The following is a 24,342-nucleotide window of genomic DNA, read 5'->3' on the forward strand; positions in this document are numbered from 1 at the left end:
TGGTCGTGTTTGTTGTCCACGAGGGCCGAGTGTTGGGGTGGTCGTGTTTGTTGTCCACGAGGGCCGAGTGTTGGGGTGGTCGTGTTTGTTGTCCATGAGGGCCGAGTGTTGGGGTGGTTGTGTTTGTTTTCACAGCCCTGCTTGCTTGATGTTGATTCTCATGGCTCTGCCCCAGGTCTGGGGCCGTGGCAACTGGGAGTTTCAAGGGCATCTTCCCATTCTCACTCAGGCCGGGGACTCTGATGTCCTTTCGAGAACATGAGGCTCCTTTCCATCCGTCCCCCTGCCCTACTGCTGCCTTGGCCCTCATGCTCTTTGGGGGCTGCCTGGACTTCCCCTGCGCAGGTTTGACCTCAGGGACCTGTGGAGGGTGCTGGCCCTGGTGCTCCAGGGCTGCTGGAGGTCCCCACGGCTTCCCAGGTCTCTGCAGACAGGAATAGTCCAGCCACTAGGCAGGAAACCTCATTGGGCTTTCCAGCAACACACTGCTAACAATTTGAGTTTGAGGTGGAAGAATACACTGCCCCCCAAATCTTTAGTGGAGCAGACATTGGGGGAACTCGGAGCCCCCTGGTGCAGGGCCTCAGATTGTACTCATGTACACCCTCAGGGTCTGCAGAGCCTTCTCACAGCATCCTGGCCCACCCAGGACAGGCCCTTTGTGACAAGGAGGGCTTTCCTCCACGGAGACTCCTGGACACCCCTCTGCAGAATGAACTCCAGGCAGGGGAGGCGAGCTGCCTGGTCGTGGTCCTTCTTGTAGCAAGGCTGATGCTGTCTCAGGATCAGGTGTAAGGAGCACTGCCCACTTTCTCTCCTCTAAGCTGGGTAGCTGTATTTTCTCCTCCCTCCCCTCTCCTCATCTGAAGACTTTAAAGGACGATTTTCATGTCCTTTATTTTACAGAAGCCCTTGCCTTCTGTTTTGTGTTTCTGCCTCTCTCTCCCACCAGTCTTCCCAGTTTGGAGGTGGCTCTTAATAGTCTCTCATCTTGACAATTTGCGGCATGGTGCGTCTTCCTGAGCCTTTAGAGTGTCTTTGTTCATCTCCTCCCTCTCCCGGGACACTGGCACAGCTGGGGCTCCCTAACGCTGGGGAGTCCTCATTCTTTGAGAAGACAGGTAGCTGGCCACCACGTGGTCTCTTAGCCCCAATCAGCTGCAAGCGTGTTCCTGATAACGATCTCCCCTCCCTTCTGTGCCCACCCCGACCCCTCACTGAGTCCTGCAGAGGGCTGTGGGGGGCCTGCAGCTGCTTTGTAGGAGGAGCGACCCAGATTCCTGAGCATCTCTGCAGTGTGGGGTGAGGAAAGCCCTACCGTCCTTAGGCCATGTACCCCTTACATGAGGGGGACAGCAGGCCTAGGGGGAGAGAGAGAACTCTGGGCGTCTGCACACAGTCGAGAAATGAATTTGGTGGAGATGCCCCTGTTCTCTTTGCATGATGAGAATGTGGCTGACTTGTCTTGTTGGAGAACAGCTCACGCCTGAGCCATTGCTTGTGTTCCTGGAGCTCACCCTTTGATTGGGAGCCCCTGCTCTGAGGCTACGGGGAGAAGCAGGTGTGCCCAGCTCCTGGGAGTCCACCAATGGGTTGGGCAGAGGAGGCACACCTGGTTCACTCTGCTGATCCACAGACAACTCCTTTATTGGAACCACCTGAAACCCTGGAGTGGCCTTGGGGAGTGGGAGCCTACCGGGAGGGAAGGCCAAGACCTTGGCAAGGTGGGTGGGATGGCACCCCCTGAAGAAGTAGCCAGCACAGCCCAGGCAGGCCTTGGAGGTCGCGATAGGAGTCTGTTGGACCAGGGCTAACGCTGGGAAGCTGAGTCAAGAGGGTTTGAAGAGCTGTGGCCTGGCCACCAGGCTGGGAATTTGGGGTGACTGGTCACAGGCAGCCATCCATAGTTTGTGAGCTTGTTTAGGATGAACTGGAAGAGAGAGTTGAGGTGGGAAATTGGTTTGGCTGACAAATACAAATGTTGGCAGAGGGGCTGGAGAGGTGGGAACAGATGAGAGAGACTGTGGAGGCTGAGGTGGCCAGTCGGGGCAGGAGAGAAGACGGAGGCCATGTTGGTAGGCGCCTGTGTCTGTGAGGCGGGTGGCTCTGCCATCACCATAAACTGGGAGCTCAGGAGAGGCAAGTTTGTGACATCTGGGGCCTGATTCGGGCGTTTCTGACAAAGGCCAGAAATCGGGACGTTGAAGAGCTCCTTACAGCTGTGCCCTTTCCCATGACCCTCCTTCTTCTGGTTGTAAACCATCCTCTGAGCCTGGGCCAGAAGACAGACCAGCACCAGAGACAAATGTGGAGCGATATCAGCTGCAAAAATGGATTTTGTGAAGAAGAAAAGGGCTTCAGAGATTGCAGGAGCACCCTGTTTCCTTTTGTGGAAGGAGAATAAAGGCACAAAAGACCAACTGATTGGTTTTTCAGAGCCTTTGTGTGCTGCCTTGTTAGGGGGGGTTGTGGGGAAGATGCTCTGTGGAGATTCCTGTCAGACAACAAAGCTGTCTGTCAGGAGGAATGAACCTGCTGAGGGGCCAAGGACCGTGGAGACAGCTGGTCAGAGTCAGGCATGCTGCCTCGGTGCTCCCTGCAGAGAACCCATTCCTTGGGAGAGGTTGGCCTGGACTCCCTCCTGTGCTCGGCAGGACATCTCAGCCAGGCCACTGGTGGCAGGTGTGAGAGCAGTCCCCTCACAGGGAGCTACCTCTCAGGGTGGGGCGGGCTCCACCAGATGGCAGCGTCCTGCTCTTCCTCCACCAGAGACCGAGGCCCCACTTCGCCATTATGCCTCCGAGTGTTGGTGAAGTTCCATTTTGGAAGTTGGGGCTGAGGCGAAGGCAGATTCAACTTGGCTGTGCACCTCCTTAAAACACTGAACTGGAGCAGAGCACTGGCCCTGAGTGACTTGGCCCTCCAGGGCACATGTGGCAGTGTAGCATCTGGAGACATTCTTGGTCGGCACAACTTTGTATGCAGGGGATCTGCTGACATATAGTGGGTAGAGATCAGGGGTGCTGCTAAACATCCTGCAATGCGCAGGACAGCCCCCACCACAGAGAATGATCCAGTCCAAAATGTCCATAGTGCTGAGGCTGAGAAACCCAGAACTAGCATGTTCCTTAACGGCTCATTCTTGCTCCCCCCTGCTGCTGCAGGAAACCATGATGGACCACGCCTTGCGCACCATCTCCTACATTGCCGACATTGGGAACATCGTGGTGTTGATGGCCAGGCGCCGCATGCCCCGGTCGGCGTCGCAGGATTGCATCGAGACCACACCTGGGGCCCAGGAGGGGAAGAAGCAGTACAAGATGATCTGCCACGTGTTCGAGTCAGAGGACGTAAGTACACGCACAGGCACCCTGGGCAGCTCTGGCCAAGTGTTGGTGGAAGTCTGGGTGCCATTATTGACGTTTCCAGTGGGGTCGGTGACTTTTTCTAACCCCCTGAGTTTGCAAAACAGCAAATGCAGTTTTAGTTCACTTTGTGAAATAGCTTCTCCGGGAGGTTTTAACAAATTGAACTGTAGTTACGTATACTAGGGGATCTTCCATTTGAAGGACTCCTTGTACAAAACCTTCTTCTCCCTAAAATAAAATAATCCTAACCTAATTTTTCTGTTATTAAGATGCATGTTTTCATATGACAACTTTGCACCAAGGGAGACACTTCTGTACCTGAGGCCAGGGTTTAGCTGTGTTTTCACATGTGGCATTTCACTTAATAATAAGGTAGACATGATCCCGAAATTTTAAATTCTTGCTGAGAGACCATAACCCTTGACTCATCCTTGAGTGGGGTGAGGCATCCTTACGGGCCTTGAGCGGGAGGAAGGGGCCGAGGAAGGAAGCAATAGGGCCAGGAGGTGAGCTTAGGAGGGCAGGTTGGGCCCTGATCGCTCAGCAGTGCCCCCTTCAGGCAGCTCTTCCTTGGAGGGTCGCAGGGAGGCTGTTATTGAGCTTTTCTTGCTGCTGTTGCCAGACTAGAATTTTTGAAAGTTTTCTGTTCCCCATGGATACTTTGCAAGGACATTCTTGTTCACATAAGGATTTGAAGGCATCCCAGGGACTTGGAACAGTAGAGAAAGGTGTCAGTTTTTCCATGATCATGAAATAAGGCTTAGAAAAGTATTATCTAACCCTATGTTTGAAGGCAGGTGTGTAGCAGGCAGGGGCAGTAACCTTTTTTCCTAACAAACTGAACTCAATTTGAAGTGCTTTGAAACAGTGGCATTATAAGGGAGGAAATTTAAATATAGACCCATGAATGCATACACATGCTCCTTCCACCATTACACAGGTATCCATGGAGACCTAGGTGGGCCTTTTGTGTGACGATGACTTGGAGACTCACAGTGGTGGGGATGGGCTGTTCAGAAGGTCTGCAAGTAGTGGGTGGTGTAAGGCAAGAAGGAGGGAGCAGGAGAGCCTTCCAGGTACCAGCCACGACGTGGGCCTTTGCGTAAAGATGGTACCAGCAGCAGATAGAAATTGGAGGAAGCTGCTACAGCCTCAGTTTTCTCAGTTCAGTAGGAGACAAGGCTGAGAGTGAAAGGGTAGGGGTAAGAGGGGCTGGAGGCCCTGGGGAGGCTGGCTGAGAGTGAAAGGGTAGGGGTAAGAGGGGCTGGAGGCCCTGGGGAGGCTGGAAGTGGTCCTTGAGGAAATGTGGGAAGGACCTGTCCACCCAAGGCTGGAGGTGGTCCTTGAGGGAATGCAGGAAGGACCCGCCTGCCCCATGTGGAGGCTGGAGGTGGTCCTTGAGGGAATGCGAGAGGGACCTGCTCGCCCCATGTGGTGGCTGGAGGTGGTCCTTGAGGGAATGCGAGAGGGACCTGCCCGCCCCATGTGGAGGCTGGAAGTGGTCTGTCTTAGTCATGTAGTGCTGCTATAACAGAAATATCACAAGTGCATGGCTTTAACAGAAGTTTATTTCCTCACTGTAAAGTAGGCTAGAAGTCCAAATTCAGGGCGTCAGCCCCAGGGGAAGGCTTTCTCTGTCAGCCTTCTCATCAATCTTCCCTTGCACTAGGAGCTTCTCTGTGCAGAGACCCTGTGTCCCAAGGATGCACTCTACTCCTGGTGCTGCTTTCTTGGTGGTATGAGGTCCCCAACTTTCTGCTGGCTCCCCTTTCCTTTTATGTCTTGTAAGATAAAAGGTGGTGCAGGCCACACCCCAGGGAAACTCCTTTTACATTGGATCAGGGATGTGACCTGGGTAAGGGTGTTACAATCCCATCCTAATTCTCTTTAACATAAAATTACAATCACAAAATGGAGGACAACCACACAATACTGGGAATCATGGCCCAGCCACATTGATACACATATTTTTTGGGGGACATAATTCAATCCGTAACATGGTCCTTGAGGAAATGTGGGAATGACCTACCTGCCCCAGGTGGAGGCTGGAAGTGGTCCTTGAGGGAATGCGGGAAGGATCCGCCTGCCCCAGGGCAGGTAGAACCAGGCCAGCCCAGGTGGGGTGTGAGCGGCCCAGGAGGCAGCTCTGTGCAGGTGGGCTGCTAGGGTAGGCACAGGGGTCTGAGGTCTGGTGAGAGCAGAGTGGAGCACTGGGAGGAAGCAGAAGGTGGTCCTAAGGACATCACTGTCCCCTCTGGGTCTCAGTTTCCCCGTATACAGTGGAGCTCAGCTGTTCCAGGGCTGTGACAAGATAAATGAGGCCACACGGGTGAAGATTCTTGGCACAGACTAGAGCGCACTTCTCCCCTCCCCATCATGGCCTCCTTGCCCAAAGCCCACCTGCAGGAGGCCCCTCTGAGCACCCAGCTGTGAGCTGGGTCAGGCAGGTGAGGCCCTGGAGAGAGCCCTCGGGAGCTGGCCCTTCCGCCAGGCAGCAGGGACCAGAACACAGGGTAAGAGGGGAAATGGAAGAGAGGGAAGGCAGGAGATGTGAAGGGCTTCCTGGGGTCTCCCTTGAAGGAAGCCCATGTCCCCGCAGTGTGGAGGGGCATCTGGGCCTGAGGGGGATGGGAGGGGACCCAGGAGGATGACTGCAGAGTCCAGGGTCAGCGGGCCGTCAAGTCCGGATTCTGGGATAGAGGTTCTCAGATCTACGTTCCAGTCTGGTGACATGGGGTTTGGTGGGGGGAGTTTCTGACCTAGGGGAGGTGGGATGTAACCCGAGACCTGGGGGGTGACACAGCATCCACAGACCCTGAGGAGCTCAGTCAGGCAGGACACATCCTGGCTGCCCGGTTGCCCCCATGCCCTCCGCCCTCAGGCTCTCCTGGAGGCCGACCCCCAGTATGGGCCCACGTGTAACCCAGAGTGCACATATGTTTGGGGTCCTTCAGCCTATGCACGTGGAAGCCCCCACTGCTGCACTCTGCATGCCCCCTCCCACCATTTGTGTGTCCAGGCTACCTGGTGGCTCCGCCTCGGGGAACCAGTGATCCACAGAGACCCACCTACCCTGAATGGTCAGCGGGGCCCACTGCCAAAACCGCAGACCTGGGGGTGGAGGGGTTGTTTTGAGTCCACCGTTCAGGGCCCATTTGGGAGAAGCAGTTCAATCTAAAGTCAGCACCTGTGAAGGAAGGCTCCCATGTGCTGTGTTTATCATTTGCCTCAGCCCCCTTTCACATATGTCCATTTATTTGCAGCACTGAAGTCATGTAATGTGCAGAGTGAGAAGGAATGGAGGCATTTAGGCCACATCCCTCATTCTCATGGTCTGGTCCTGTTTGCTCAGAGACCCTTGATGCAGAGGGGTGGGAGCTCAGGCGGGGAGTAGACAGGGCTGGGGTGCTCTGGGGGAGTAGACAGGGCTGGGGTGTCCTGGGGGAGTAGATAGGGCTGAGGTGCTCTGGGGAGTAGACAGGGCTGGGGTGCTCTGGGGGGTAGACAGGGCTGGGGTGCTCTGGGGGAGTAGACAGGGCTGGGTTGCTCTGGGAGTAGACAGGGCTGGGGTGCTCTGGGGGAGTAGACAGGGCTGGGGTGCCTTGGGGGAGTAGACAGGGCTGGGGTGCTCTGGGGAGTAGCAGGCACCCATGAAGGTGGTTCATCTCAGTAGATAGAGATGATTTGCTCTGTGGGGTCTGTGTCCTGCTCAGAGCTGGTGGCCTACCCATGAAGTCAGGTGCGAATGAGCCTGGCTGGGTCATGGCTCTCAGGGAGAGCCCTGTGTGCTGCAGGCCAGGTGGAGCCCCAAGCTCTCTGAGAGAACGGGCCCTTCCTGGAGCCACACTGCCTGGGGAAGCAAACCCCAGCCCTGCACTTCAGCACTTCCCCTCCTCACTGCATGCTTCCACAGCATGGCATCTGGGCATGAGTCTTTTTAAAATTGTCCTCAGCGTTTAGGGGCGTGTTTAGTCTGCAGCCTCATTTCCTCCTTCAGCTCTGAGATGTTTTCTGTCATTTTTTGAACAAATCCTTCCCCTCCTTTGGCAAATTTCGGGTCTCCTGATCCTTCCTCTGAAGCTGTTACATTTTTTCTCCGGTTTTCCATCTCTGTTTTGTTGTTCTTGTTTGTTTCGTCGCATGATCGGTGAAATTTCCTGCATATTGCATTTTATGTCAGTAATCATGTTTTATTTCTGAAAGCTCTTGTGAGCGTTCTCATTGTTCCTTTTTTCACGGCATCTGGCTCTTGTTTTGTGGATGCAGTGTTTTCGTGAAGCTCTCTGAAGATGCTGAATAGAGGTTGTGTGTTTGTTTGAAGTTCTCTGCTGGTCCCTGAATGACTATTTCTTCCGGGAGCAGCTGTTCTGTTTATCTCAGTCCTTCTCTTTCCTGCTGTTGGTTTTCCTCATGTGACTGGTGACCTCGGTTTTTGGTTTGCATTTAGATTGGAGGGCACTGGGGGCCGGGGGAGATTGTCCTCTTTGCTGTCTGTGTTGGCGTGTCTGTGCCATTTCTCCCTGAGAATGGTAAGGCCACAGGGTGCTCTGCATTTGTGAGCAGGGATCACTTTCCTTTGGGACAGGGCTTCTCAAGCCTTAGAGTATTTGGAAATGTGTGGGGCATTTTTGATTTTCACGATGACTGGAGGGTACTGCTTGGTGGGTAGAGGCAGGGGATGCCGGCTATTCTGCCTGGAGTGTGATGGTCCTGCCCAAAGAGGAATCATCCTTCCCCAAATGCTGGCAGCTCCAGGAGAGCTGGCAGGGAGCCATCCTGAGCCGGAGATGGCCAGATGCCACACTGGGGTGGCCTTTGCTTTGAGACTGCAGCACTCACCCTGTTATTGTTCGCCATTGAGTCATTTCCAGCTCATACCCTAATTCTCCCTGGGTAGTTTGTACAATTTCTTTTGAAATAAGAAAGGGAAGAGAGAGAGAGGGAAAGAAGGGAAGAATGGAAGGAAGGAAAGAGGAAGGAAGGAGGGAGAGGAGGGAGAGGAGGGAAGGAAAGGAACCTTTACGGTTTTGCCTGCAATCTTCACGTGTAGGAGGGAAAGGCATCTGTGTCACCCGCTGGCCCAGTTGTTCTGAGGTCCGACTCTAAGGTCAGCCCTGCAGCCCTTCCCACCTGTGGGACTGGGTGGCTTTTAAGAACAGAAGTTTATTCTCTCACAGTTCAGTGTGTTGGCAGGGCCATGCTCCCTCTGAAGGCTCTAGGGGAAGACCCTTTCTTGTCTGGTGGCCCACGGTGTTCCTTGGCTTGTAGATGCAAGGTCACATGGCGTCCTTCCTCACCTGCCTGTGTCTCTGTGTCTCTTCTGTTTTATAAGGACACCACTCAGGTTGGATCAGGACCCACCCCTCTCCAGTATAACTTCATGTTAACTGACACCGTCTTCAGAGACCCTGTTACCAAACAAGGTCACACTCATGGATGCTAGAGGTTAGGACTTCAGCATACCTTTTGGGGGAACCTGATGGCACAGTGGTTAAGCACTCGACTCTTAACCAAAAGGTCAGCAGTTTGAACCCACCAGCTGCTCCGTGGGAGAAAGATGTGGCAGTCTGCTCCCATAAAGATTTACATCCTTAGAAACCCTATGGGAAGTTCTGCACTGTTCTATAGGGTCACCGTGAGTCAGAATCAGATCCATGGCAATAGGTTTGGTTTTTTGTTTGGTTGATTCAGTCTGTAACACACAGGGAACGTGATGTTCTTGGAACGGCATCAACTGCACCCTAAACTCTGTCCCTCAGTGCTCCCTCAGAGAAGGGCAGCTGTGGCTCTCTTTGGCCCACAGCCATTTCTCAGGGTGGGAGGGAAGTGCTTGTCCTGCTTGTCCTGGCAGTCTGATGGGCTTCTGTTCCTGACCCCTGTCCATCCCAGGAACCCTGCGGGCCGTGGCGAAGTGGAAGGGCTCCCATTGCCTGCCCAGGTACCTGCACCCGAGATGTGGCTCCCTGCAGTCACCAGCTCCACCTGTGTCCGAGTCCTGGGGGAGGCATCTGGTCTGGGGGCCAGTGGCTCTCTCTAGACCGTGGCATACCCCAAGCCTCTGGGCCCTGGTGTTCAATTCCAGGGCTGCAGGGACAGTCCCCTTCAAAGTCCTCCCCCCAGGTTTGCATTCCTGGCTGCAGTGTTCTCAGTGGCATCTCTAGCCAGGCGCCTCCAGCCTCTGAGTTGGTCTTCCGACAGGTTTGGGGTGCACAGAGCTGGTTACAAGTGATCATTGTGGAGCAACAGGGAACTCCCAGGGCAGCTGCTGGCAGGGGCCACGAGAAGCAGGAGAAAGCAGCCGAGTTGGCCAGAGCCGCCTGGGTTCTTCCACATGACCTCTGACTGGACGGTGGACATGTTGTGACCCCGTCTCCAAGTGCTACTCTTCCTTTTTCTATGACCTGTTTTATACATGGTCACCATTGTACACGTGCGAGACAGTTCAGGCCCTTAAACAAGCAAACCAGCAACAAAAGACAGTCCAGCCCCCACCCCGTGCCTCCTCCCGTGCTCCATGGGGCTGGCCCACCCAGGAACTGGCCGCTTCCCGTGGGCCTGCCTGTGGCGAGAAGACTGGGCCCAGGGAAATGTGGCCCAAGAGCCACCGTAATCTGATGAAGGGCTGGGTTCTTGCGGGAACATTTTCCATCCCTCATAGAAGAATCCGCCTCATTGGTCCCCGGGGCACAGTATGATTCCTCCCCAAGGGAAGAAGGGGGAGGATGAGAGAGGGCCCCAAACCCGAGCCTTCCAGCTGTGCGGAAGCCCCCGTGGTGCCAGAACTGGGATTCTGTTTGTCTAGAGAAAAATACTAATTGCTGACAATCACTGAATGCTTCCTACCTACTGCAAGGCTGTAAGTGTTATCATTTCAAATGAGATTAGATGCATCCCAGCAGCATTATAGATGAAGAAACGGAGGCCCCACAAGGCTGAGTCACTGCCCACGGGCACACAGTGAGGGCACAGCTGGGGTTTAACAAGGCAGCAGACCAGAGACCAGGTGAAGATCACCGGGCTGTCCGCGGGCTTAGCTTTGGTGCACATTACTGGAGACCCAAAATAAATGAAAGCGGCATAGATGAGACAGCGGTTCTAGTCTTCCATAGCAGCAGTGTGGAGGTGGAGGTCATCTACCAGCGACCCAGGTTCCCCTCTTGCTATTTTACACCCTGAGTGTGTGGTTTCATCCTCAGAGCCCCTCTGGACTGGAGATGGCTCCTGAGACTTCCTCACTCAGGGGGGCGGGGGGCGGCAAAAGGCAAAGGGCATCACCCCTTTAAGGAGGTGTCCCAGGACAGCCCCATGCCCTGCAAGCGGCTGGGCACACACGTTGCCTTCCCGGGTGACATTGGATTTTGTCACTACCGAGAAATGAGTACTGGGTAGACAACTGGCAGTGTCTGAGACACTCTCGGGAGAACACCCCTCGAGTCCTGTTTTTGGAATAAGACAGGTGGCAAGAAAATACAGTTGCCAACTGCAGTTACAGGACTAGGGTATTTAGCAAATAATTCATAATTTTCCCCGACTGTATTTGAAAGCATGCTTTGTCCTGGGATGTCGGGATGTAAAGCAGCTGGGTGGGCGCAGTTAGGACCAGGCCCGTCTGGTACCAGGCAGCAGAAGGGCACACCCCATGGGCAGTATTGTGGGAGACAGCTTTCCTTGGACCAGGGCCTACAGGTTCCTTCCTGGGCCCCCCGGGGTGCTGTGGCCCTCCTCTGGGGGGTCGTGTGGGGCCTGTGCTTCCACGCTTGCTTCCAGCGGGCCTGCCCCCTCCCTGCAGGCCCAGCTCATCGCCCAGTCTATCGGGCAGGCCTTCAGCGTGGCCTACCAGGAGTTCCTGCGGGCCAACGGCATCAACCCCGAAGACTTGAGCCAGAAGGAGTACAGTGACATCATCAACACCCAGGAGATGTACAATGACGACCTCATCCACTTCTCAAACTCGGAGAACTGCAAGGAGGTGAGTGCGCTCCACTTGCCCCCTCTCCCAGCTGGGCCTTCCAGAGTTTAGCCAGGTGGCCTCAGCCCACCGGGAGGACAGAGCAGCCTTTATGGCCTCGCAGGTCACTGCTGTCACAGCCGAGCACTTGGGTGTGCAGTGAGGTGTTGTTGTAACAAAGGAGCTAATGACAACCAATTTAACAACCTTAGAAAATACGCCTTTTAATGTTACTCTTGTCATCAACTAGCACTCAGGCCTGGGAGAGATCTCTGAAATGCTGTGGGGGGCACCTTTAAAACAGGGAATGTGGGTGCTCTGTTTCAAAGCTGCCAGCAGAGGGCGCCTGAGCAGGTTCCAGAGGCTCTGCTCCTGGATCTTTGGAAAGTTTTGCTTTCCAAAGCAGAAACCTGGGGGTTGACCTATAACCTGACTGCTTGTTAAAGGAGTAGATAAATGAATGGCCCAGACTGCTTGTTGAATGAATGAATGAATCAGTAAATGAATGATTCTGACTGCTTGTTGAATTAACTAATGAATGAATGACCCCGATTGCTTATAAAATGAATGAATGACCCTGACTGCTTGTCAAATGAATGATGCTAACTGCTTATTGAACAAATGAGCAGAATGAATGTCCTGCTTGTGGAATGAATGAATGAATGGCCCTGGCTGTTGCTGAATGAGTTGTAGGCAGCCTTCTGAGGGAGAGACCCTTGAGGCAGACAGAAAATAGGGGGCTTTTCTAGCCAAGTGCAAAGGCTGGGTGTTAGGGTGCTGGTGAGGGGTGGAGTGGAGGATGGGCACTGGGGTTGAGAGCACCCCTCTGGGCTCTGTGGTGTGTGGTTAGGGACACAGCGGCGGGGGGAGGAGCAGGAGCCAGGACGCTGGAGCCGCTCGAGGCTGGAGAGTCAATGCTGGGTGTGGGGAGAGCTTGGGAGCCAGGGCAGGGTGAGGCCAGAGGTGGGTGGGTGGCTCCGAGGGCCCAGGCTTGGGCATGTCCTCCTGGGGGTGCTGGCCCCCACCCCCCACGGCACCCTCACAGCTCCTCCCTTTGCAGCTGCAGCTGGAGAAGCACAAAGGAGAGATCCTGGGCGTGGTGGTCGTGGAGTCGGGCTGGGGCTCCATCCTGCCCACAGTGATCCTGGCAAACATGATGAATGGTGGCCCGGCGGCCCGCTCGGGGAAGCTGAGCATCGGGGACCAGATCATGTCCATCAATGGCACCAGCCTGGTGGGGCTGCCTCTCGCCACCTGCCAGGGCATCATCAAGGTGGGTGCCGGGGACCTGCCCTTTCATCATCACTGCATTGTCATCCCCAGAGAGACCCAGGGACTGGCTGGGGGCTGGACACACAGCTACCATCGGAGGGACCTGGCCATCTAGGGTAGGGAGAGGAGGCCTGGTTTCACCCAGCTGAGTGCTGAGCCACGTGACCCAGGGAGGGGCCCGTTCCTGTGGGTGTGGGGTGACTGGCTGTCCCAGTTGGTTGGGATGTTTCCATTTTAGCACTGGAAGTCCCACCTGCTCTGGGCAGCCCCTCAGTCCTGGGCAAACTGAGTGGGTACGCATTGCTGGGAGGCAGGCTTCTTCCTAAGGAAGAGAGGCTGCTCTGACCAACCCATGAGCTCACAGCCTTGGGGGCAGCTGAGCGGCCCATCCCTGGAGGGTCAGCAGAGGGGACACAGCAGGCTGGGGTCAGGGCCTTCATACTGGCCTCTCCCATTCTGTGAGAGCCCTGGGCCCAGGGGACAAGCAGGGGGCCTTGGGCTGGCCCAGCTTCGGCCCTGAGAGCAGCACCTTTGCTCTCTTTCGGGGACCTCAGACAGCAGGCTCCGCCTGTCAGTGGGCCCCTCTGTCTGCAGTCTCGCCCCAGCCCTCACGGGCTCCTTCCCGCCCCCTGCTATGGACTTAGTGCTGGAGGAAGCACTTCTCTCCTCGCTGGTCCAGCCTGAGAAATGAAGGCCACTGTTGAGGCTGTCGCTTGGAGCTGGCCCGCAGTGTCCGCCTGATGGACACACATGGGGAGAGGCTTCCATCCAGCAGGGGCTGCACCCGGGACCCTCCCTCCTGCAGCAGTGGGCGTGGGCCACTCTCCATGTGCCTCTGGGGTCACTGCCATCTCCAGGCGGCTCCAAGCGGCATCCAGGCTCATGCCTGGCTAGAAGGGTGCAGCTGGAACTGCAAGCGTGTAAGGCTTGGACTCCGCCACCCCACTCCCCACTCAGCCCTCAGAACTGTGGCCTGGGGTGCCCACTGACAGTCACATCGTCTCTGGGGCCTGGACACCCTTGGCTCCAGGCTGGGTCTGTCTGAGCATGGCCCCCAGAGCCCCGGCCTGCTGCTCACAGTTTTCACTGCCCATGTCTCTCCATACCCTGGCCCCTTCTCCCCCATCAGCACAGCAGCTCCATCACTGAGAGACATTCTGCTTTGAGAAAGGAGGCCCAGAGTTCTTCCAGTGAGGAAGTTCTCCTACATTTGGGTGTGACGAGGCCCCTCCCATGGACACCTGTGAGTGACCACGGTGCCTGGCCTGGGTTCTGTGAGGCAGCACTCAGCCCGGCTCCTGGCGGAGGGCGACTTGTGTCTGTCCAGGTCAGAGGGCACCGAGCACAGGGTGGGAGTCACATGCCCACTACCTCCTTAATACGTAGCAGCCCAGGGTGAGGGGCAGGCTGGCACTTTCCCCTCGGTGCAGAGGGGATACTGAGCCTCTGAGCAGTGACTGCCTCACCCATGTTCTCACAGCCCAGGGTGGGAGGGCAGGTCCAGGCTAGCCCGGTGGCCCCAGGTCCAGCCTTGGCCTTGGTCAGTGTCAGGAGGGTGTGCTCATAGGCATGTAAGGTTGCGTGTGATGCTGTGACTCACGTCCCCACACTCTGCAGGGCCTGAAGAACCAGACGCAGGTGAAGCTCAACATCGTCAGCTGCCCTCCAGTCACCACAGTCCTCATCAAGCGGCCAGACCTCAAGTACCAGCTGGGCTTCAGTGTGCAGAATGGAATCGTAAGTCCTCCTCTCCTTTCCTGGTTGCCCCCACTGCATGAGGCCTGGGTCTGGAGACTTGGCTGTGGCAGCTCTCTGCTGCCCCTGCCCGTGGAGCTGCCCTGCCTGACAGGGCAGGTCAGGTGCCCAGTGCGCTGGCAGCCAGGACATGGGCTTCCAGTGGCTCTGGGGCAGGCTGGCGCTGGCCTAGGCCGGGAGGGCTGGGGCGTGGCCTTCATGCCCTGCCCATGGCACCTTTGCCCCTGTGGTGGCTGATCTTAGCAAGCGCCTTCCCCGATGGAGAGGGAATGGCAAGAGGCTCCCTGCCATTGTGGTTGGGACACATGCAGCCAGTAGCAGCACCAGCCTCACGGTGGGCAGTAAGCAGATACCCAGGCATTTGTTCTTTCATTTACTCATTCATTCAGTTATCCACTCCTCATTCAGCAAACAGCCATGAGGTACCTGCCTTGTGCCAGGCACTGGGCCAGGCACTGAGGAAGTGGGAGGGCTTCAAGGAGGCAGTGATGCTGGGCTTGAGTGAGTCTGGCCAAAATTCTGTGACTGGTCCCCGGCCAGACTTCAGCTCATAGCTTCCCTCTTCGCTTTGACTGCGTTTGGCTGGTATAAGTTCGTTTCCTTGGTCTTTCCTCCTGCAGAGGCCCCAGGGATGGGCCATGGTCACAGACGGAGGGCAGGAGAGGGGGGCCGGGAATTCCCCAATTGACCAAGCCAGCCTTGAATATTAAAGAGCAGGGGAAGAGAGCAACTTTGGTGGGGTGGCAGGAGTAGAGGCTCCTTTTGGCCGGGTCAGGGGTGAGTGGCTTGGAGGTTTGAGAGCAGTAAGGGACAGGGGGCTTCTCAGAAGGGTTGGGGAGTGTTGAGCTCAGGGAAGCAGAAGTCAGATTCCATGGGGCCTCAAGTTGGGGAAATAAAACAGAGTTCTGAAGACCACATTGCCAGGGCCCCTCTCAGGCCATAGATGCCTAGGGAGGGGTCCTGTGCGGGGCCTCAGCAGCTTCTTGGTGCATCCGCTACTGCTGCGGGTTCTGAGTCCTGGGTGATGGGAGGACCTAGCGTGGGGGAGTGGTCAGTGAAGTCTGGGGGCTTGGGTCACTGCTGTGGACAAGGAGCAGCTCAGGCGGGGAGACGTCACAGACCTTGGCTGGCCCTGCCTGCTCGCAAGCTGTTGTTCACCATGTGACCTCAGCTTCCCCATTTGCGAAACGGGCCCCCACTTGCCTGTGGGTCCACAGCTCGTGTGCAGGGCTTCATGGGGGAGGCCGGCGGCTATAAGAAGGGTGTGTGATGGTTGCAGTGGGCTTTCTCCCGGATCTACCCAGCCGCCCGATAGTGCTGGGGACGGTTTGCAGGTGAAGTGAATAAGTCTGCAGGGTACACCCTTGTCATGATGTCTCCCTGTGACACTGAAGACGGAGTGTGGCGGCTGCACATGTCAATCGCACATATCTGCCTGGCCCTGAGGCCAAGGCCTGGGGTGACTGCCACAGGCTGTCCGCTTCCTCCTGTCCGAGCCTTGGGACTGCGCCCTTGCACAGTGTCTGGGTGCTGAGGATGGGTGTCTGTGGGCACTCAGATGCAGGCTCCCACGCAACTGCCACCCATACCTGGCAGTGTCACCAGCCACAGGCCGGGGTGCCCACCGCCCAGCCTGCCCAGCCGTCTGCCTCAGCCTCAGAAGCACCTTGGGCTTCACCACTCAGTGGGATCTCGTGGGGGAAGTGAGTTTAGAGAACATCCAGGAGGCCAAGGGTGCTGGCTGCTCCTGTCCAAGGGTTTGCCCTGGGGACAGAAGAGCCATCCCTTGCTGCCTACAGTGTGGTAAGGATGGCCCTCGGCCTCGGCCCCTGCCCACCTGCATCCCAGAGGGGCCTGGCTTGGTCACTACCTGCAGTCCTTGCTGCCCTGGCTGGCCTGCAGCGGCGGGCTTTCCTGGGGCTCACTTCTTCCAGGCCTTCCCAGAGGCACGCTAACTCAGAGACCACACCCACTTCCCGCCATCACACTCTGTTGCGTGGTGGAGTGGGAGAGTGAGCATGTGAACTTGGCAGCACATGACCAGTGCAGAGGCTGATATATCTGTACCAGGGCCCAGGACATCAGCAACCAGGTGACCCTCTCAACCTCCCAGTCTTTAGCCCCCTGGTTGGCCAGCCCCCTTTGGCTGAGACCACGGGAGCACTGTGCTGCTGACAACCAGTGCCACAAAGCTGTGGTTCCTTGAGGCCCCTGGAGAAGTTAGTCGTTATCCACATTAGTTTTGCATAAACGGTTTCCACTTTTAGCTTCGTTACACCCAGAGCACATGCGTTAGTTTGCAGAGAGGTCCTGGAGAACCCAGTTAAGGCTCTTTGTAAGCAGATCTCTCCCCTCTGTACCCATGATACCTGTCAAGAAGTCAACTGGTCTCCACCTTGGAGGCCCCAGCTTCCTCCTGGGCAACATGCTCTTGAAGTCAACCCAGGCCACGACGCCGACTCCTGCGGGCGTGCCTTGTTTTCCCTGCCCTCCGCCAGCCTGGCCCAGGTTCCAGGCCTCCTTTTAATACCTGGCCAGGCGGCGAAGTGACCCAGGCCACCCTGAAGCACCTTCTTCAGGATCTTCAAAGAGCCAATTACGTTTGAAACAAAATACCTTTAAATTCTTTGGAGAAGTTAATCCTCAGTGCTTGTGTGGGATGTTTGAGCATCAGGTCACTGGAGCATTCTTTGACAGATGGGTGTGCCCCCTTTGTGGATAAAGGTGGCCATAAGGCCCGGCTGTCTCTGTCCACTCCTGCTGAGCCCACACGCCAAGCACAGGCCCCACGGCTCCTGTCGGAGCAGCAAGAGAGGGGCCCTGGGCGTGGGGAGGGGCGGCTGTGGGCCCCACACTGTATCCACAAACACACTGGCATTTGGGAAAGGCCTGTGCATCTGTGACGGACAGACTCAGAGAACAAAGGGCAGGCAGGATCTTGTGGTGGGTTCCAGGGCCGGCCTGTGGTCAGTGGCCTGTAAGCCTTGCTCAAGCCCTGAGAAGGAGAGTGGGATGGGTGGGGTGGAGCGTTCCTGTCTCTCCAGCCAGCTGGCCCCAGGAAGCAGAGTCTTCCGGCCACATCTGGTGACCAGGCCGTGGCAGGGCACCTGGCTGGAGGAGGCCATTGAGCAGCATGGCTTTTGACGGTGGCCCGTGTGCACGGCCCGTGTACCGACACAGGCGGGCACCCCTTTGAAGCATCTGGGCTGAGGGTGGGGACGTTGTCCCAGAGCCTCCAAAAAGAAAACCTCGGTCTCTGAGGTGCCTTTCTGCCTTGTCTTCTACAGGCAGGTTGATCCTTGACCTCCTAGGGTACCGACTGCCATCTTCGCTCCTTGGCTTGGCTTGACACCCCACCCCCACCCCACACTGGAATTTGCTTGGGTAGCTCTGGGCCACAAGAGTCCCATTTGGGTGCAATTAGCTCTAAGTTCTCCCTCTGATAAGGAGATTCTCAGGGGCGAGTGGGAATGGCAGCAGAGCAGGTGCTCTGTGTCCACTTCTGAGCGGCCCCCTTACACACATGGGCACTACGTCCCTGGGGGAGCAGGGAGGCCTGAGGTGTGGACGGTGCTGCCAGCAGCCCACTCTCTTCCTGGATTGGCCCTCTTGTGTGGCCCTCATGGAGGGCTAACTCCACCACTTTATGACAGGTAGGCCTTACCCAGGGCACTCTGAGTTTGTCAGGCGAATTTGGCCTCTGTCATCTTTCCCCTTCCTCCGACCTTCTGGGCAAGCTCAGGTGGCTGAGACCTTATCAGATAGAGGAGGTGGCAGGGCCCAGAGAAGAGAGGGGTCAGCCCACCCTGAGGGGCTGAGGCAGGGCTGGGACCCAGAGGCCTGGTCCCTCCCATTGGCTGCCTGCACCCAGCTCCCACATTGCCTCCAGGCCACCGGCCTACTCTGCCTGGACACAGACCAGGGGGCTCGGGCCATGCTGGGTGCACAGATGACCTGGCATCTCAGGAGTGTACGCTCCAGCAAGGTGACCCGTAAACATGTGAGGGCCGCGGACCCCTCTGAAGAATGTAGCCACCTCATGGTTTTGCGTGAGATTTTGAACACGGGTTATGGCCCCTGTCCTGTTGGGGAGAGGACTTCACTCCTGCACATGTGACTGCCTGGTGGCCCTCGTGAAGGGCTAACTCTGCCCCTTTATGACAGGTAGACCTTACACAGGGCTACTGCTTGGTGCAGGAATTATAAAGGAAGGGCTGGCCATGCCCAGGAATAAGGCCCGGGGGGAAGAGATCTCAGCTGCGGTTTGTCATCGTGGAATTGGGAGCGGCCACCATCAGGAGCCCCTTGAGAGCCAAGGTGTGCAGGATGCTGAGGAGGGCTTGGAGCAACAGGGACAGACAGGGATGGGGGACTGTCCTGGAGAAGGCATCTGCAGCCCAGCCTGGGACTTGGAGAGGTGTTTATTTTGAGAGCAAAGCCCATCTGCTGTACATCTGCTGCTGTTTGCCCCTCCCTTGAAGGGGTTATTTAGAGAGGACTTTTCCAGGTGAGGCAGGTGCTCCCCCTGCTGCAGGTGGGTGGGCAGGTAGGGACAAGGGATATTTGTCTGCTCCTCAGAACAATTGCTGCTGCCACTTGGCAAGTCCTTATCATGGACCAGGGACTGAGTTAAACTTTTTAAATTAGATTGTTATTTTTAACAAAGTGATTCTTGTAAATGGTTTTTAAAAATTCCAACCGTACTGCAGTGCTTACAGTGAAATCCAGCAATGCCTGCTCTGCCTCCTTCCTGTTCTTCCCTCCAGAGGCCACACCTCCAACCCCTAACAGAACCTTCTAGTTCTTCTGTCTTCTAAATCATGCCCTTATGCTGCCATCTCTTTGTTTTTCAATTGAAGACATCACGCTTTCCTGCTGTGGAAGATGCAGGTTAGCTGACACCTCTCATGCACATGTATTTCTGCTGCCCACCAATCTCCCCCAGACAGGTCTCTCACAAGTCAGCACTGAATCTGTATTCAGCGTTTCCGTTTTGGTGTCTCTGTAAGGGTCTGTTCATAGGTGACTCACATCATGTGTTAGTTAGGGTAATGGCTCAAACGGGATAGACACGGAATCTCACTCCTGGAGCAGTCCCAGGGCAGAGTGCCAGATTGTTGGCAGTTCTGTCCACCGCAGACGCAGCTGGGCCGTCCTCAGCATGTAGCATCCAAGGTTGTTCATGTTCCCAGTCCAGCCAGCCCAACAGAGCAAGGCCCAGGGCCAGAGCTGTCCTCTCAAGCAAGGGAGCAAGAGGTTGCACGTTATCACTCAAGGTCACATCCCATTGCCGAGAGCTTGGTCACATGGCCACACATGGCTGCAAGGGGACTGGGGAAACAGGGCTGAGCTGGCAGCCATATCTCAGATCCGACTCTATTACCAGGAAAGAAAGGGAGACAAACTTGTGGACAGCAGTTTTTCCATTTTGTCTCATTTTTTCATTGTTTAGTTTTCTGTGCTGTTGTTGTTGTTGTTAGGAGCTGTCAAGTTAGTTCCAACGCATAGTGACAGAATGGAATGCTGACCGGCCATGCACCATCCTCACAATTGTTAAGCTTGAGCCCATTGTTGCAGCCACTGTGTCAGTCCATCTTGTTGGAAGTCTTCCTCTTTTTCACTGACCTTCTACTTTACCAAGCATGATATCCTTCTCCACGGACTGGTCCTTCCTGATAACATGTACAAAGCGCGTGAGATGTAGTCTCGCCATTCTTGCTTCTAAGGAGCATTCTGGCTGTACTTCTTTCAAGACAGATTTGTTTGTTTTTCTGACAGTCCATGGTATATTCAGTATTCTTCACCAACACCATAATTCAAATGCATCAGTTATTCTGCTGTGTACGTATCATTAATTTATCTCTACACTCACTAGTGTAACTTTAAAATCCCTCATCGAATAACTGTTGCTTGTATTTTCTCCCTGGAGATTTACCTACTGAAATTCTTCATTTTCCTGCTGCATTCTGGATTGGGTCCTCTCTGTGAGGCCTGTCATAGAGCTCCTCACCAGATTTCTTTAAAATGTCACCTGGGAATTCCCTTCACTAGTTTTCGGTGTCCTATGCCCTGTGTCTGGGATCCCCATGTCTTCTTTCATGGTTTATGCTTTCATTTTGGTGGAGCAGTTCCTTCAGTACTTCCTGAGAAAGAATATATAAAGGAAGTATTTTTTTGAGCCTTTGCATGTTTGAGAAAATCTCTTTTATTCTACTCTCATAGACTTAAGTGATAGTTTGGCTGGGGATAGAATTCTAGGATGGAAATGTTATCGGTTTAATTGTGTCCCCCCAAAATATGTGTTGTAAATCCTGATCTCTGTGTCTGTGGTTATAATCCTATTTGGGAATGGATTGCCTTTGTTATGTTAATGAGACAGGATTAGTATAGGGTATGTCTCGAGTCAGTCTCTTTTGAGATATAACAGAGATTAAACAAGCAAGCTAGGAAGAAATGGGGGATGAGAGATGCAAAGCCACATGAAGATCTCCAAGAAACCAAGAAGCAGAAGCTCAAAAGAGGCAAGGACCTTCCTCCAGAGCCAACAGAGAGAGAAAGTCTTCCCCTAGAGTCAGCACCCTGAATTCAGACTTCTAGCCTCCTAAGCTGTGAGAAAATAAATTTGTTCGTTAAAGCAACTCACTTGTGGTATTTCTGTTATAGCAGCACTAGATAATTCAGACAGGAAATAACTTTCAGTTAGGACTTTTAAGGTAGTATCCATTGTCTTCTGACTTCTAGGTCTGTTGTTAAAAGGGTGATGCCCTTTGGTTCTCCCTCGATTGTATGTAGTTCATTTGTGCTCATTGGAAGCTTTTAGAGTCTTCACTTTGTCCCCTGGGTCCTGAAATTTCATGGAGATGGGCCTTGGTATGTGTCTTTAGTTGTTCATTGATTTGTGCCCTTTCAGTCTGGAAATTATGACCTTCAAATCAGAGTGGTTTTCTTTTCTTCTTTCTTTGAGAGTTTCCTGTCCTCTGTTGAATTTTTCTTTAACTGCTGTCATGTTTTAATGCCCAAGAACTTTCTTATTCTTGGAAGATTATGTTCTGGTTTTACAAATACATTACCTTTGCTTTTCTTTCTAAGGCTGTTCATTGTAGTTTTTGAAGGTTGTTTCTGCCCCCTGTTTCCGTTTCTTCTGTGATCTCGTTTCTGTCTGCTTTGTCACTTGTTTTGGTCTTTTCTTTCTTGCTAGAAGTTTTTCTCAAAACAGTTGGTGATCGTTGACTGTCCATTCTTTTTTTATTGTGTTGAAAATATATACTACAAAACATATGCCAATTCAACAATTTCTACATGTATACTTCTGTGACATTGCTTACATTCTTTAAGTTGTGTAACCATTCTTGCTATCCTTTCCCAAATTATTGCACCACCATTAACATAAACTCAATGCCCCCTAAGCAAAAAACTCCCCTTTCCCCATCCCTCCCTCCCTTGGTGACCACTAATAATCTTTGGTTTCTATATATTTGCTAATTTCATATAAGTGAGATCATACAGTATTTGTCTTTTTGCAACAGACATTTCACTGTGGCAGTCTGCTTCTGTAAGGATTTACAGCCTTGGAAACCCTATGTGGCAGTTCTTGTCTGTCCTATAGGGTCGCTATGAGTCAGAATCAACTTGATGGCCCTGGGTTTGGGTTTTTTGGGTTATTTCACTCAGCTTCGTGTTTCCAAGGTACATCCATGTTGTGGCATGTATCAGGACTTGGTTTATCTTTATGGGTGGGTAGTATTCCATTGTATGTATTTACCACATTTTGTTTATCTATTCATCTGTTGAAGGACATTTCGGTTGTTTCTACCTTTTGGCTATTGTGAATAGTGCTGTGATGAACATTGGTGGGCAGGTTTCTGTTTGTGTTTCTGCTTTCACTTCTTCTGGATATATACTTAGGATTAAGATTGCTGGGTTATGTGGTATGATTGTCCATTCTTTTTAAAAGGCCAGCACTGATTGGAAGCCTTGTGTGCATAGGAGAAACTTGTTGACTGTTTGGTTTTGCTGTAGCCAATCAGATGGAAACCCAACCATTTCTTGTCTTGGGCAAGTCAGCTTCTCCAGAGTCTTCTCCACACCTGCCTGGGAACATGGGGGTAGTAACAGCCCGACTACCACTTCTCAGGTTGCTGGCTTAAAGAAAGGTCCCTGGGGTTCTCACAGTTCAGAATGTGAACTTTCACTCCATCCCCCCTCCGTTTTTGTTCAGCACACACGCCTGCCTTCTGTAGTGCTGAGGAGTCCTCAGCCGAGAGCCTCTCCTCCCAGTTCCCTAGAGACTAAACTTTCTGCCTTCCGCCAGGGTGGGAGGGAAGAGGTCGCCTGGCTGCGAGGAGGAGAGGGGTACTTGGAGGTCTAAGTCTTCCTCATGCGTTCTTTCCACTGGCCTCCCAGGTCAAGCCCTGCCATGGTGCTTTCCTTCCCACTCCTTTAGGGGTTCCGCAAGCCCAGTGCTGCTTCTGGTGAGCCCCGCAGAAGGCTCTCTGGGTGTGGTGTCCCCTTCCCCCCACCAAGCCATGCCCCACCTGCTTTCCGTAAGCTGGCGGTTCTTGCCCCCGGGGTCTGTGCCTTTTCCCTGTTGTCTACAGTAATGCTGAGCTTGACTGATGCCTTAATATTTTGTGAATCTCACAATAGAGTGGAGTCAGGCATTTTCTCAGTCTCTTTCCATTTGTCAGGTCATTAAATCATCACCTTACCCCTCATCCCTTGTGAAGCAGGAATGGTCATTGTCTTTGCTTTAAAGGAGCACAGTGCAACCGACAGAGAATCTTCCAGAATATGTGCTCCTGACCCCACACCCCCTTGGGCGCTCCGTCGCATTACCAGCACTCCACACTGCATGACAATGAGGGATCCAAGGCCCTGGAGGCTGGCCGGCTCCTGGGGGTGGAGGCAGATTGCACTGTGGTGGGGGCTGTTCTGAGGGCCCGGAAGGTTCTCCCACATGCCAGAGCCTTGACTCTTTGTTGTTGTTGTGAAGGACTGTGTCCTCTGCAGGATTGATTTCTCTGTCTTGGGGGATGTGGACAAGTGCCTGGTGGGTGGGGCAGGTATATGTGTGCTGACCTGTTATGTGTCTGGTTAGATTTGCAGCCTCATGAGAGGGGGCATCGCAGAACGAGGCGGCGTCCGCGTCGGCCACCGCATCATCGAGATCAACGGGCAGAGTGTCGTGGCCACAGCCCACGAGAAGATAGTTCAAGCCCTATCTAATTCTGTCGGGGAGGTAAGACTTGCTGGCTCCCTCCCACCACCTTTCTGGGACCAGGGTCTGAGTCCAGGGCCGTCTCAGCCCATATGCGGGGTGTATGATGTGCTCAGGAGAGCCATCAGCCCCACCTAGAGACAGTCTGCCCTTCTTAAGGACCGGGGAGTGTGTCTGTTTGCTGGCTCAGTGTGACCTCTGCCAGCCAGCCTCTCTAGTGGGACACTGGGCCCCAGCAGGGCTGGCCAGGCGGTCCCCACTGGGGAGTGCCTGTGACAGTATGAGCAGGGTGGCAGGCCGCATTCGGCCCTTCGGTTCTGCCTCTGTGGAACTGTGCAGCCGAACCTCTCAGCAGACTGGAGAGCAAAGGCAGCCGGATGGAGCTCCTTCTACTGTGCTTCCAGAACTGACTCATACACGCTCAGCTGGGGGCTGTGGCCCTCTGCAGCACTGACCTGCACATGGGGCCCTGGCATCATGGAAGTGAGTCCCCTGCTGCCCCACTGCCTGCCCTCTCCTGCCCACACAGCAGGCTCAGCTGTGGCTGCTTGACCCTTTCCTGCTTCGCCAGCTTGTAACCTTCCTTTCCTTCTGGCTCTTTCTGGCATCAGTCTTGTGCCAGCATGAGGATGGACAAGCATATGCAGCGGAGGGGCACAGTGTTCCTTAAGGGGCCCACAAGTAAACCAGGGTGACTCAGGGTAAGAAGACGCCAGTGAGTGAGGCCACAGCACATGGGAAGGACGCCTCACCCAGTGTCAGAGAGAGAGAGAGAGAAATGT

At 54.4% G+C, this 24,342-nt stretch overlaps 1 protein-coding gene across 1 annotated transcript in view; it reads left to right on the forward strand.

Moving 5' to 3' along the window:
* APBA2 (amyloid beta precursor protein binding family A member 2) overlaps positions 1-24,342 on the forward strand; it is a 94,520-nt gene that overhangs the window by 65,780 nt on the left and 4,398 nt on the right. Inside the window, exons 6-10 of the mRNA XM_004372635.2 lie at positions 3,165-3,350; positions 11,158-11,337; positions 12,377-12,589; positions 14,206-14,325; positions 23,441-23,581. Coding sequence (XP_004372692.1) covers positions 3,165-3,350; positions 11,158-11,337; positions 12,377-12,589; positions 14,206-14,325; positions 23,441-23,581 — 840 coding nt within the window. The remainder of the gene's footprint in view (positions 1-3,164; positions 3,351-11,157; positions 11,338-12,376; positions 12,590-14,205; positions 14,326-23,440; positions 23,582-24,342) is intronic.

The sequence above is a fragment of the Trichechus manatus genome, unplaced genomic scaffold (genome assembly GCF_000243295.1).
Source record: "Trichechus manatus latirostris isolate Lorelei unplaced genomic scaffold, TriManLat1.0 scaffold00019, whole genome shotgun sequence".
Taxonomy (NCBI): domain Eukaryota; kingdom Metazoa; phylum Chordata; class Mammalia; order Sirenia; family Trichechidae; genus Trichechus; species Trichechus manatus.